At 42.5% G+C, this 15,002-nt stretch overlaps 1 protein-coding gene across 18 annotated transcripts in view; it reads left to right on the top strand.

Annotated features, from left to right (window-relative positions):
• The window catches only part of LOC125446329 (ras/Rap GTPase-activating protein SynGAP-like), a 746,401-nt gene that overhangs the window by 480,111 nt on the left and 251,288 nt on the right, over window positions 1–15,002 (top strand). For all 18 annotated transcript variants that reach the window (XM_048519809.2, XM_048519810.2, XM_048519826.2 and 15 more), the window contains 3 exons: window positions 1,525–1,678; window positions 5,189–5,287; window positions 8,459–9,013. In XM_048519809.2, coding sequence (XP_048375766.1) covers window positions 1,525–1,678; window positions 5,189–5,287; window positions 8,459–9,013 — 808 coding nt within the window. The remainder of the gene's footprint in view (window positions 1–1,524; window positions 1,679–5,188; window positions 5,288–8,458; window positions 9,014–15,002) is intronic.

Raw genomic sequence — 15,002 nt, 5'->3', positions numbered from 1 at the left:
TGCATTGTCACCTTTAAAAACAGACTCAAATCTTGCCCACAACCAAAATCAGGCTAACTGGCTCATCATTATTTATTTCTGCCTCTCTTCCTTCTTAAACAGGGGTGTTACGTTCGCCATTTTCTAGTCCTCTGGGACCCTCCCTAATGCCAGGTGATTCCTGAAAGATCACCACCAATGCCTTCACAGTCCCTTCAGCTTTCTCTTCCAGAACTCTGGTCCAGGTGATTTATCCACCTTTTCAGCTTCCCCAGCACCACCTTAGTGCTGGCCACTCTGCTCACTTTTGGCCCTGACTTTCTTGAAGTTCTGGTGTGCTGCTGGTGTCGTCCATTGTGAAGACCACAGCATAATACATATTCAGTTCCTCTGCCTTTTCTCTGTTCCCCAATACCAGTTTTCAACATTGTCTTCCAGTGGTCTTGCCTCTCTCGTACCTTTTTACATCCTGAAAAAAAACTCTTGAATTTTTTTTGTCTTTATTATTTGCCAACTTATCCTTGTATTTCATTTTCCCACCCTTTATTGCCTTATTAGTTATCTGCTGCTGTCCTTTAAAAGCTTCTGAATCTTATGGCTTCCCACTAATCTTCACACATTGTCTGATTTTTCTTTTGCTTTCATGCTGTCGCTGACTTTCCTCGGCAGTCATGATTACCGCATCCTCCCCTTAGTATGTTTCTTTTTCCTTTGGATGAGTTTCCATTGTGACTCCCAAATTACTCACAGAAACTCTTGCCTTTGCTGATCCACCATCTTCCCTACTCGATTCCCCTTCCAATCAACTCCTCCCTCGTGTGTGTAGTTATATTTCCTTAATTGTAACACATCTGATTCCAGCTTCTCCCCCTCAAACTGCAGAGTGAATTCAATCAAATTTCGGTCACTGACCCTATTAGTTCTTCACCTTAAGCTCCCTAATCAAGTATGCCTCATTACACATCATCATTGCCTTAACATTTCACAAATTCCTTTTCTTGGGATCCACTACCAACTTAATTTTCCCAGCCACCTGCACCTTGAAATCCACCAAGATTATTGTAATAATGCTTTTCTTGCATGCCTTTTCTACCTCCTGATTTAATTTCTAGTCCCTGGTTACTGCTTGGAGCCCTGTGCATAACTTCTATCATGTTTGCCTTTGCAGTTCCTCAACTTTAACCACACAGATTCTATGCCTTCCAATTATATATAATTTCTTGCTATCCATTTAGTTTCATTTCTTACAAATAAGGGAACCCTGTACCCTCTGTCAATCTGTCTGTTCCTTCAATAGGACGTTATCCTTAGATATTTAGTTCCCAACCCTGTTCCCTTCATAGACACACCTGTGATGCCCACAACATCATACACACTGAAAATGTGCGATTGATTTCCAAAGTAATTGAGTTGAACTTGCTGGCCTGCTGTGAAGGTCTTCAATTAAATCCCTCTTTGAGGCCTACAATTAGTAATATGGTTCTCTGTTTCTTTCCTGTTTTGTCACTGATACCTTTTGTCTGGTCTTCTCTTTCTTTATTTCAGAACCCGTCTGATGCAGAGCTTTAAGGAGTCACACTCCCATGAGTCGTTGCTGAGCCCCAGCAGTGCAGCAGAAGCACTGGAGCTCAGCATCGATGAGGATGCCATCATCAAACCGGTGCACAGCAGCATTCTGGGTCAAGAGTTCTGCTTTGAGGTAAGGGTACTTTTTGAGCAGGGGTCTGAAGGCTTCTTGTAAATCAGTAATTCACTGCATTGTCGTTCTGAAGTTCAGTCCAGTCTGTAAACGTTGGTAACTTTGGTGACTCTGGTGCCTTCTGACAGCACCAGGTGAATATTTAAGTGATTAATTTTTAGATTATCTTGCAGCCAGATTATAGATATTGATAGGGGAATAGATAAAGGACAGGTTATGGCTAGTAATGGGAGTTGAGTGTAGGATAGAAAGAGGATCAGAGTGGCAGTATGAAGTAGTGAGCATCGGGGCTGGAGTTAAAGGATGGTGGTGGGATGGAATGAAGATGGGATTGGGTAGGTGCAGAATTGGTGTGTACAGACAGTGTCAGAGTGAGAATGCTCGTATGGTTAAGTGTAGGATAGAATTGGGACTGATTGGTAATGAAGACAAAAGCTTGCAATGGAAATTGTGGTTGGATGCAGGGTGAAGCTAGTGGGTTGTGATGAGGGTGAAGCAACGGTTAGGGTTGACGTAAGTTTGAACAAGGGGTTCAAATCTTGCAATTTATTCTAAGTATAAACCATTGTAACATCTCAATTAAATTACATCCTGCAACTCACTCCCAGGAATGTAGTATTCTATATACAAACCACTTGAACCCCTCGATTTGACTCCAGTCTATAACCCTCTCCCAGGTATGCATTATTCTAGATATAAAGTATCTGAACCCCTTGAATACATTCCAGCTGGTAACTTACTCCCAGATACCCATTATTCTATATATCAATGTCCTGAACCCCTCGTTTAGATTCCAGTCTGTGACTCATTCCCAGATTTTAATGATCCTATCTATTAATCACCTGAACCTTAATCACCGCCATCTCTGCTATAAGGAGAATACCTACCGTTGTCCAGTATCTCCATGTAGTTATCATCTTTGTGGCATCATTTGAGTAATTCTCTCTATCTCCTTTCTCTCTGTCTGTTTCTCTCTGTATGCATACCTTGATAGTGTTGAGACAGTGGATTCAATTAAGGTATAAATAGAAAAGGTTTCATGCATTTACGTCACCTTCCGTAACAACCCTATCGCAGTTATTGTGAATAACTTATCAGTTTCTCATGTTTTCCATTCACAAGGGTTTTTTCTTAATTTTAGTTTGAGAGTTGAATGAATTATTCTTAAAATATGCATAGAGAACTTGATATGACATGTTACGGTGTGTAGCTTCCTAATTGAAGGAGAATCCAGAGGAATACCTATATTATGTAAACTTTACTGTCACTTCGAGAAACAACATAACGTGCTTTTGTGGAATTTTATTGCCGTTCTTTGCAGCTGTAGTTCGATGTTGAGGTTAAGAACTTTGTCCTGGGTCTCCACCCTGCAAGCCTCTATGAGGAGCATTCAGGATGCAAAGTATTTGCACGTTTGTGAATTACCGGTGTTCAAATGTAAAATAGGACTTACGTAGCACACAACATAGATCCCCCTTCAGAAAGTCAAAATATTTCCTCAGAAAGCATAAGTCTCGTAATCTTCAGGAATGTATAGCGTCCCTTATGCCAAGGAGGTATTGTATAGAAGACAAATGGGAATTCAGCATAATGAATTTTTAAAAATTCTTTCACAGGATGTTAGCGTTGTTGGCAAGGTAAGCATTTGCTTCCTATCTCTAATTGTCCTAAAATTAAATGGTTTTCTTGAACATTCCAGAATGCTGAAAATGTGACTAGGTAGAGAATACAGATTTCCTCCCCAAAAAAAGACACTAGTTGTGGAAAAAATCTTCTTGCTCATTATTGATATTTTTATTGTCAGGATTACTGTAACTAGTTTGGAATTCCAGATTTTATTAATTTAAATTAAATTGCAGTAGCCGTCTTGGGGGAGTTTGAATTTTGTCCCTAGAGCACTAGCAGGGTCGCTTGATTGTCACCAGTGTGCCTCCATCTCCCCTGTAGGAGGGTGCACAATGATATATAGTTGGATATGAAAGATGCACAATTTTCATCAATTTGCAAAATGAGGTACAGTGTCATAGAGAGAACACCCAATTTTGTCCAGTGGGATAGGGGGAAGTATAGCGAAATAGAGGGGACATATAATGTCACAACTGGGACACAAAGAATTCACAATGAGGTATTGTGAGAAGGAAAGGACACACAATGTTGCATAGTAGAATAAGGAGGATGGACAATGATGCTAATTAGAAGTCGAACACATTATTCTGTTGAGTTAACACTGGGTGGAGCTGGAGGAACACAGCAGGCCAGGCAGCATCAGAGGAGCAGGAAAACTGACGTTTCATGTCTGGATCCTTCTTCAGAAATGGAGGTTATGGAGATGCACAATGTACTGTATGACAGAGAGGACACAGTTTTGTACAGTGGGATATGGAGGATATGCAATGTGTACAGTGGTAGAGGAGAAAATGGGTTATTTTCGGAAAGACAGGACAGACAGTGCGACAGTGTGGAGTATAATGGGTAGGTACTGGAGCATTGAGGAATATAAAAAATGACATTACACAATGGCCACTTGGATTTTGAGAGACAGAATCTGAAAGCTACCTAATGAATGACGGCAGTTGTGAAGGTATGCTGTCTGTGATGATGGGAAAGCCATAAGGAGCAGAAAAGCATTTGGATTATATGCCAGAGTTTCTCAAATTAGACTTGATTCCAGAACTTTGCCTCAGTTAAAAATGTCACTGACCCAGTTAAGGGAGTGAGTTGGAGATAGCTGAGAAGATGCTTTATTTCTGAACCCTTGGCCAGTTTGGCAGCAAGAGAGCACAGATTTAAGGTAATTGGTAAAAGAAGCAATGGCAACATTAGGAAAGCTTTTTCACACAGTAGGTGGTTAGGATCTGGAATGCACCAGTTGATGGCGTGTGCAAGAGGAAGTTGGATTGTTCTCTAAAAAGGGTAAAATATGAAGGATTGTGAAAAAGGGCAAAACTTATAGCCACGTGGTAACAAAAAGGAGCCATTCAGGCTGTTGAGCCTATCCCACCATTCATCGAGATCATGGCTGATCTGGACCTCAACCCCACTTGCCAACCATTGCCCTGTCTTACCAACCAAAAGCCTTAGCAATTTCAACCTTAAATGCAAGATAACAAAGCGTGGAGCTGGATAACACAGCAGGCCAAGCAGCATCTCAGGAGCACAAAAGCTGACGTTTTGGGCCTAGACCCTTCATCAGATTCTCCAGCATCTGCAATTCCCATTATCACTCAACCTTAAATGCATTGTCTGACAGAGCTGTTCCCCTCAATACTATGCTGGAATGCTGACTAAATTGATTGAGACTGTAACTTATGAAGATTGACCCAAAGGTTAGAGCACTCCAACCTAGTTGAAGCAGTAATTTGTGAGGGTGAGGAGGGAGTAGGTCATAGATGATTAGAGATGCCTTATTACTGAATTCTTGATTAGTTCGACATTAAGTAAACTCCTGATACAGCTAGTGTCAATTTGTTCTCCTATGCACTGATGACTTGTCTTTTCTGCAAATGGCAGGTGACTACACCATCTGGCACAAAATGTTTTGCCTGTAGGTCAGGGGCTGAACGAGACAAGTGGATCGAGAATTTACAGCGCGCAGTGAAGCCAAACAAGGTATTAATTCTATATCGCGTTATTTGGGCATTTTAGAAGTTTAATCCATTTGTGTGTGTATGTGTGTGTGTGTGTGGGTGTAAACATTGTGTATTCTTGATCTACATACTAAATTATGTTTGATCTCCTATGGCTGATATTATTATGTTGTGTGTTATTACAACCGATTGTATCCATTGTTACATTGTAACGCGGTCAAATTACCTCATCAGTAAGCTCACTGCAAACTTGTCTGGTGAGCCAGCCTGCCAGCAAATGTGCCTGTCCACTCAGTGAGTTTAGTTAGGCTTGCTGTGAGCTACTATGTTTCTTGCAGGCTTTAAGGTGGCCATACTTGTTAATGCCTGCCATGCTTGTTGTGGGCTGCTACACTTGTTGCAGCCTGCAAGATGACCAAGCATGCACAATAAATATGATAACCCATCAACTCCTCTAAGTCCTAGACTCTCCCATAATGGATTATTTCTTTATTCATTTGTGGGATGTATCACTGGCTAGGCCAGCATTTATTGTCCATCCCTAATTTGCCTAGAGGGCATTAGGAGTCAACCACATTGCTGTGGGTCTGGATTCACATGCAGGTCAGGCCAGGTAAGGATGGCAGGAAAGGAAATTAGTGAACTGGTATTTCCAACAAGTGACAATGGATTTGTAGTCTTCATTAGATTCTTAATTCCAGATTTTTTGTTGAATTCAAATTCCACCATCTGCTGGGGAGGGCTTTGATCCCAAGTCCCCAGAACATTATCTGTATCTTTTGGATCAACAGTCCAGCAATAATACCACTGGACCATTGCTTCCCCTTATAACCCCTACCCTGTCAAGTCCCGTAAGAATCTTGGATATTTTAGTAAGAATGCCCTTCATTCTTCTAAATTCCAATGAGTACAAGACAACCCACTCAACCTCTCCTCATATGGCTGTCCCTTCATACCTCCTAAGAGTCTGGAGAAGACTCACAAGGCTATCTCCAATGCCAGCCCATAATGAAGGTGGTGGCCAAAAAAGAACATAGTTGTGACATTCTCTATGGGCCACGGAAGTCATCAGGGCTGAACACATTGTATTTACAAACACATCTTTCCAATTAGAATCATTTTATAGTACTCCTCTTAAACTACAGAATGAACTTGGGTCCTTTTCAGCCTTTAGAGTTCAGTACCATGTTGAACAATTGCAGAAGCTTCAATGAAAAAAGCTAATCAGTTCAATATACGTCCAAATGATGTTGGAAACAAAGTATTTCTTTCACCTGGCTTCAATTAGCTGGTTCTAATGTTGCTGGGTCAACATACTGGGTATGCTGCAGAGCTTCAGCCAATTTAAGGACACTATCTCCCTCCTATCACTCCTACATTCCCCCACCCCCATAGCTTTTATTGAACCATTGTCTATTAATATTAAACAATCTTCCTCTGATGGCCTAGGTGGGGTAAACATGAAATTGAATTTAAACAGTATCATTAATGACCTGAGGACCCGTCAAAAACTTCCATGCTGCACCCTTTCTTGAATCTTCTTGTTATTTGTGCCCACCTCATTTTCATTTTACCATCCTCAACCTGTCATTACTTGCATCCCTCTTGCCCATCATTTGCTTCGTCCACTCTTTCAGTGCTCCCAGACTACCTTTATTTCTGAGTTGCCCTTACACCAATAGTTCCAGAAAAGGCTTTCTTTCTCTGGAGTGCTGCTTTTGATTCTTGTTGATTTGAATTTATTTTTTAGTCACGGATAATCCATACACGAGATTGTGTTTTAAAGTCTGGCATGTATCATGCCCTCTTCCACACATGGGAAATCACTAACCCTATCCTCCAATTACACCAAAAGTGAAATCTACAAGTGCTTTGTCGGGTAGAGCTGACAGGTGGATCTGAGCAGCAGACAACGTGTGTGTGACTGACTGGGCCTTGGACACTGATTTTATCTTCGGACATTCTTGTTTCCTTTCCTTAACAGTTTCTCTGAACCATCTCTTTCAGTCTCCCTTTTCTTTACAATATCCTTTAAATGAGTCACACTCTCTTCCTCCATCTAATAACAGTGTCTCTTTTGCAATTCTCTCAGAATCTGAATTCTTAGCCAGCCAGCAGGGAGATGTAAGATGCACGTAACTTCACTTTATTCTCCACTGATTGCCCTTCCTTTTTCCCTTAACCTCTGTCGTCCCTCTGTCTCTCCCCTTCTCTCCACTGCATGCTTTCTGTATCCTTTGATCTGTCCCTATCCCATCACCCTACCTCTCAGACTCTCCTTCTGTACCAGTGCTTGTCTGATTACTGGGGCATCCTATTATGTTGAAGATACATACCAGCATTTGTGCTTGCTGTGGTGAAGTTTTTAAGTTTGTGGCTCCACGTATACCTTCAGTTTGGAGGTCTGTTACGAAACTGAGTCGCCAATTCCAGGCATTTAGAATTTTGTGTACCGACCATCAGCTCAGAACAAGACAATTAGAATTGGTGGTATTTCTTTGAATTGAAATGTTTTCTTTTAATGAATAAAACTTGCATTTCTCTCCTTAATCCCTGTTATGAAGGCCCAAGGTTCTGGCTGAACTTCCATCAGCAGCCTCAGAACTTGATCCGTGCCAACCCTCTCCCAGGCTCCTGCCCCATCTTCACCCAACATCACCCACTATCTCCTATTCCTCCTTTGGTATGGCTTGGTAAAGTAGACCATGGCTTCAGCTAGCGCTGATTGGACCTCATGTTCTCTGTCTCAGCTCACCTATTTATTCAAAATAATTACAACTTAACTGACTGGGTTGGGATCCTACAGGAATGGGTGACCCTAATGGGCAGTAAACCTAGAAGCAGGGGTGTGAGTGTCCCAGCATTGCACCCAATCCTGTCGGTTTCCCAACATGTAGACCTGGTTAAAATTGCTGGGACCTTCCTCTTAACCCGGTGAACCCAACCTAGCTGTCCCCTGACCTGGTGACTCATGGGTCAAATCCTCCTCCCAATATGATTATTGCTAACCTGGACCCTCCTACTAACCTGCTGTGCCTTAATCTGGATCCTCCTCCTGATATGGTGATGCTAAACAGTCTCCCTTCCTGATCTAGTGACTCCTAACTCAGATTTCCCTCCTGACCCAATGACCCCCAACCCAGACCCTGTATTTAACCATCTCCCCTCACCCCCTCCTTGTCCCTTCTTGCAGGATAACAGCCGACGTGTTGACAATGTCTTGAAGCTCTGGATCATCGAGGGCAAAGATCTCCCGCCCAAGAAGCGCTACTACTGCGAGCTCTGCCTTGATGAGATGCTGTACGCCCGGACAACAAGCAAGATGAAGACAGACAATGTCTTCTGGGGAGAACACTTTGAGTTCAACAACCTGCCGGCAGTGCGCAACATCCGGATCCACCTGTACAAGGACACAGACAAGAAGAAGAAGAAGGACAAGAGCAACTATGTGGGGTTGGTCAATATCCCCATTAGTAGCGTGGCCGGCCGCCAGTTTGTAGAGCAGTGGTACCCAGTCAGCCAGCCCAGTTCCAGCCGGGGAAAGGCAGGTGGCCCTACCATCCGTATCAAGTCCCGCTACCAGAGCATGAACATTCTGCCCATGGAGCTGTACAAGGAGTTTGCTGAGTATGTAACCAACAACTACAAAATGCTCTGCGCGGTGCTGGAGCCTGTGTTGGGTGTCAAGAACAAGGAAGAGGTGGCGTGTGCACTGGTGCACATCCTGCAGAGCACGGGCAAGGCAAAGGTAAGCCAAAACTAACCTCTTGTTGAACACGTAGAACCAGACCCTGAGGTAGGGGAAGGCTTCCTCTCTGAGGTGCGCGCTCTCCTCTAGGAAATTCAATATTAAGAGGAACAGAATCCTCAGAATGAGGAAATGCAGTGTACCCATTGCTACCACTGTGACAGCCAATGAGTCAAGTGGCATGTTGCTCATAGCCGAACTTGTAGTAAACTGTCTTTTTACAGAGTCCATTTACTCAACAACCCAAGACAATTTGAACAAGGCTTTAAAGAAAACAATCAGTGGGATATATTTGAAAAGTATTCACCAAATACAGCATAAAGTCTGAAGTTGCTACAACTTCTCCCAATAAGCAGGGTACTCTGTCCAGCATAGTCCAATTAGTGAAGGATTGTTATATGTTAGATATTATTTATACACAATCAGTTCCAGTCAATTAGGGCAATGTAGTATCAAGGTGTGATTTTTGGGAGGATTAGCAGCTGTGGCTATAAACAGTGGTGTCACTCTAGTAAAGTAAGGAAGAGGAACTGGAGTAGGCTACCTTCCCAGCTGATTTTCTACTTCAAATGTACTTTCCCACATGATTTCCAAATCCCTTATTTCCTTCAGTGCCAAAATATCTGCAATGATTGAGCATTCACAACTCTTTGTGGTACAGAACTCCAAAGAATTAGACTATTTTTATTGAAGAAACTTCTCCTTTTCTCAGTCCTAAATGGTTAACACCTTATCCTGAGACCCTACAACTGTATCTCCATTTTCTAAATTCTCCGGCAGAATGAAAACAACCTCAGTGTCCTCCCTATTAAGCTCTTTTACGAATATAATTTTTAATCAGATCACCCCTCATTGAGATGAGAATGGTGGATTCATCTCCCTTCTAGCCACTGTCTTACAAACAATTTTCAGAAGTGACTCTCAAATCCTCAAGTCATATTCTGTCAGGAAGTGTAACCTGTGAAGATGGTGTTCATTGCTGGCTGAGTCAAACTGCATCCAAATGTGTAAAACATTCCTCACCCTGGAAAGTTTATAGGGATAATTCAGTGATAATTCATTAAGAGTCAATACCTGTCTGAGGGGATTAACACTTCTGTTGCCTTGACCCTGTCCTGTCAGTGAGAAGCAACCCTTTCACTGCCCCAAACCTGGCATGTGGGTGGGGATTAACCCATTCACTGCCCCAAAACTGTGATGTCTGAAGAGATTAACTCTTACACTGCATTAAATTCTATCCTGACGAATATAATCTTTTCATTTCTCTCAACCTACTCATGCTAGATTTAATCTTGTCTAGACAAGCAAGATTAATCCCTTCATCACTTTTTGAAACTGCCCATCAATGATAAAACCTTTCACCATCATAAGTCTGCCTAACGTAGGTTATCCCTTCACTTGCTGCTCAGCTATTAACATTTTACTCACACCGTCTAACACTTTTGATCACCTATGGAGACTTGTTACTCGGCCAGTCAAACTCCACTATTTGTTATTATCTTTTGATATTTCTGCCTGTAAAGTCTGTGTTCGTTTGCCTCTCTTCACTTCACCTGATGAGGGAGAAGCACTCAGAAAGCTTGTGATTTCAAATAACCCTGTTGAACTATAACCTGGCGTTGTGTGATGTCCACCCTAGCCCAACACTGTCACCTCCATGGCCTAGCTAACATGGGTCGGGGTGGCGGCGGGGGTTAACCCTGTGACTGCCATGGCCCTGGCTAACAAGATTTACCTTCTCACAGCCTCAACTCTCCCATAAAAGTAATTTATATTTTTCACACTTCGATAAACCCTTTCATCACCTCTCTCTGTCTCAACAGAAGAAGAAATTAACCCCATTTATTGTCTCAGTCCTGTCCAAACAGTGAGGGTCAAATCAAACACTGTCCCAACAGTGATGAACATTTTCAATATCATGGCCCAACAAAGTGGATAATGCTTCAAATGTCTCAAAACAGTCCCAAGAGTAATTAATGCTTACACTGTCATGACCCTATTGACAGAGGAGATTAAACCTCAACTCTGCCTCATAACAATGGGTTAAACATGTGTTGTGTAAAACGGGTAAGACACACTAGCACATAATAAAATCTGAGATCCTGTGATAAAGGGAGTCCAAAACTGGAGGGCTTAGGTTTAAAATCAGAGGGGAAAGATTTACAAGGGACCTACGAGGCACCTTTTTCACGCAGAGGGTGGTGCATGTGTGGAATAAATTGCCAGAGAAGTAGTGGAGGCTGGTACAATTACAACATTTTAAAAGGCATCTGGATGGATATATGAATAGGAAGATGTCAAGGGATATGGGTCAAATGCTGGTAAATGGGAACTAGATTTATTTCGGACATTTAGTCAGTGTGGATGAGCTGGACCAAAAGGTCAGTTCCGCGCTGTACATCTCTATGACTCTCTAACACCTTTTCTCATGCAATGGTGAAAGTGTTCATTACTATCACCTCGCAAGATTTCCATCAACTGAAACCTTGATTTCTCTTGGAAAAGAACGTGCATTTGTCATACGCCTTCTTTGATCTTAGGACATCCCAAAGCACTTCACATCGATCAAGTCGTGGTTTGATTTTACTTGATTGTAAAGTAGGAAATGCAGCAGCCAACTTCCCCATGGTCTCCTAGAAATACCACGATAACCTGGTTTTCTGCGTTTGAGGGTTTTTTTAAAAATCGGGCCAGAATTTTTTACATAACCTTCTTAGAAGCAAAATCTATTAGGAGGAGCTTCAACTTCTCACTGATTTGCTGCAATACCTTGAACAGATTTCATACTTTCAATATGTTCAATGTTATTAAACATCCTAAAAAGAAATTGTCAGGATTAATAAATGACAGCAATCCACATAAGGAGCTATTTAAGTTGATGGCCAATAAATTGGATAAGTAGATAGGTTTAAAGGGCAAACTTAGAGGATGGCGGATGGAAGAATTTAAGAAGGAATTCCAGTGTCATAGCCTAGGCAGTGGAAAGTGTAGCAAGCAGTGGTGGACAGATTCATAATCGGAGGAACAGATCAGATCAGAATTGGAAGAACACACAGATTGTGGAGTCTTGAGGAGTTAGAGGAAATTACAGAGATGGCGAGAGGTAAGGTCTTTTCAGGGCTTTGAAAACAAGATCACGAATCTTAAATTTGAAACATTGCTGGAGCAGGGGACAATGCAGGTCAGCAAAGATAGGGTTGTTGGGTGAACCAGATCCAGACAGTGGGTAACAGAGCTTGGATGAACTCAGGCTTGTGGAGGGTAAAAGACAGGAGGTTGCTCCTGAGTGGAATTGTGAAGTCTAGAAGTAACAATAGCATGATCGAGCTGAGGTAGAGGCAGATTGGGTGATGAAGCAGATTTGTGGGCAGCATCTCCATGTTCAATATGAAACCAATGCTGAAAACTGTCTGGTTCTGACTCAGCTGTCAGGCAGAGGGATAGGATTGATGGGACTGAAACTTTGAACTGGAAAAATTGTTTGTCTCTCAACACTGGAGCTAGACAAACAATGTATCAAATCAAGAACAGGGAGGGGCCAAGAGAGAAATGATGTTGAGGTAGTGCGTGTGTCGTCAAATGCAGTTAGAACACGATGCTGTATTTTAGAATGATATCTCAAAAGGGGCAGGTAGCTGAGAAATAGGAGGTAGAACCAATGATTCCATAATTTGACTGAGTGAGTTGGAACAGAATTCACTAAATGTGATTATGGATAGATTAGAATAGAACCAGTCACCCACTCGTATAATTTTAAGACAAGAAGATGCTCAAGGCAATGCCTTATGAGAAGCACTGTGATGCTTGTTTTGCTGAAGCCGTCCTTGTCTGTAGTGCTGTCTTCTCTTTCAATGTGCGGTACCAAGATTGCATGCTCACTGACAAATTCCAGTTACACAGTGTTTAGGCGTTAACTTCTCCCACACAGAGTTTGAAATTGGATGAGAAATTATTGACTCAGGTCTTCGGGATTTCTCTCTCCTTAATATACTCAGTGCCACTCTGTATTTAAAATAATTACAAGATGATATAAAATGCTCTAGTATTTTAGAAGCAAACTGAATGGCTTCAGGCAGCTTAAAAACGCACCGAGGTTTCATATTGAGGGTTTTTTTAATGGACTGGCAGAGAAGTGCACCACTCTGCCTTCCATTGCATTTTTCCTGGCAGGGTGTCAGGCAGTTAACGCTTCAATTTTCTTTCCCAGTTTCCCTGCTTGTTCTGCTGAAAAGACCTGCCCCTGCTGTGATACTGTTTGAATACGCATCAGCCACTCTCTTATTTTACACAGCAAAGTTAGTTCCTGCAACAAAATGCCGCACCAAACATTCCTAATGGCATGCTATAACTAGATGGGGAATATGGTCAAAAATCGCACGACACCAGGCCATAGTTCAACAGGTTTATCTGAAGACACCAGCTTCGGAGTCTTGCTCCTTCTTCAGGTGTCTGTGAGAGAGGTGGCATCAGACACAGAATTTAGAAGCAAAGATCAAAGAATTTGGGACTAGGATATTAGTCCTTTATGACGGATTTAAGATTTAATAGCCATCTTAGGTTTATTCAATACATTTGCATCAGTTCTGTGATCCTTTGATCTTTTGCTTATAAATTCTGTGTCTGTGTCCAACACTGACCACCTCCACATCACAGCACGGGGAATGGTAGTGCAATGGTCGGTCATGTTATTGCATTTACAGTCATGATACTTAGACTAATAATCTAGACAACATTTGTCCAAAATCCAGCCATTTGAAGAATGTAATACCATAGAATATCATAGAATCCCTACAGTGTGGAAACAGGCTATTCAGCCTAAAAGTCCACATTGACCCTCTGAACAGCATCCTACCCTTTCCCTGTAATGCCCCCCATTTCCATGGCTAATGCACCTAAATTGCTGGACAGTATGGGGCAATTTAGCATGGCCAATCCACTGACTTGCACATCTTTGGACTGCGGGAGGAAACCGGACCACTTGGCAGAAACCCGCGCAGAACACGGAGAATTGTCTGCTTGGAGTTTGCACAGCCACCCAAGGATGGAATCAAACCCGAGTTCCTGGCATTGTGAGGCAGCAGTGCTAATCTCTGAGCACTGTTCTGCCTTTATGAAATTAATTGAATTGTGAATTCAGTTTTTTTAAACTATCTCGATAGAAGTGGCAAGGAAGCTGTCAAGATTGTCATAAACACCCTAACTAATTCACCCATATCGACTCGAGAGTAAGGCCATTAACGGATGGAAACCTAGGCAGACAAACAGGAGGCTGGAAGAACACAGCAAGCCAGGCGGCATCTGGAAGAATGGGTGGGAAAGTTATTTAAAATTGGAGAACTCCATGTTGAGTCCTCCGGGCTGTAATGTGCCCAGGCAGAAGACAAGGTGTTATTCAAATGTGTGTTTTGAGTCACTGTAACAATGAAAGAGGCCGAGGAAGAACAGGTCAGAATGGAGTTGAGACAGGGAGGTGAAATGTGCGATGACCGGGAGGTTAGGCTGTTAGGCCAGGTGAAGATGCTCGGCGAAACAGTCACCTAGCCCACGTTTGGTCTCACCAATATAGAGAAGACCACATCAGGAACACTGGATGCAATAAATTAGATTGGAGGAGGTGCAAGTGAAGTTCTGTCTCACCTGGAATGACTGTTTAGGGTCCTGAATGGAGGTGTTGCATCTTTTACCCTTATGTGGGAAGGTACTAGGCAGGTGCAGTTAAGAGCTGTGGATTTCCCAAGCATTCTGATGGATGTCTGCCTTTTTCAAACAGTGCTGTTTTCCCCCCCTGTCATTCAGACAGCCCTCCACAGCTCTTAAACATCCCCCCTCCCCAACAAATATCATAAATATAGGGTCCCCCTTGACCTAACTTTCCACCCCACTAGCCTTGCATTCAACATACCATCATCAAACAATTCTGCCAACTCCAATTAGATCCCACCACCTGCAACATCTTCTACTCCCCACCGTCTCTGCCGCCCACAAGAAC

The sequence above is a fragment of the Stegostoma tigrinum genome, chromosome 34 (genome assembly GCF_030684315.1).
Source record: "Stegostoma tigrinum isolate sSteTig4 chromosome 34, sSteTig4.hap1, whole genome shotgun sequence".
NCBI classification, from domain to species: domain Eukaryota; kingdom Metazoa; phylum Chordata; class Chondrichthyes; order Orectolobiformes; family Stegostomatidae; genus Stegostoma; species Stegostoma tigrinum.
Note: the sequence above shows the minus strand (reverse complement) of the source record. Positions and strands in the feature narration are given on the sequence as shown.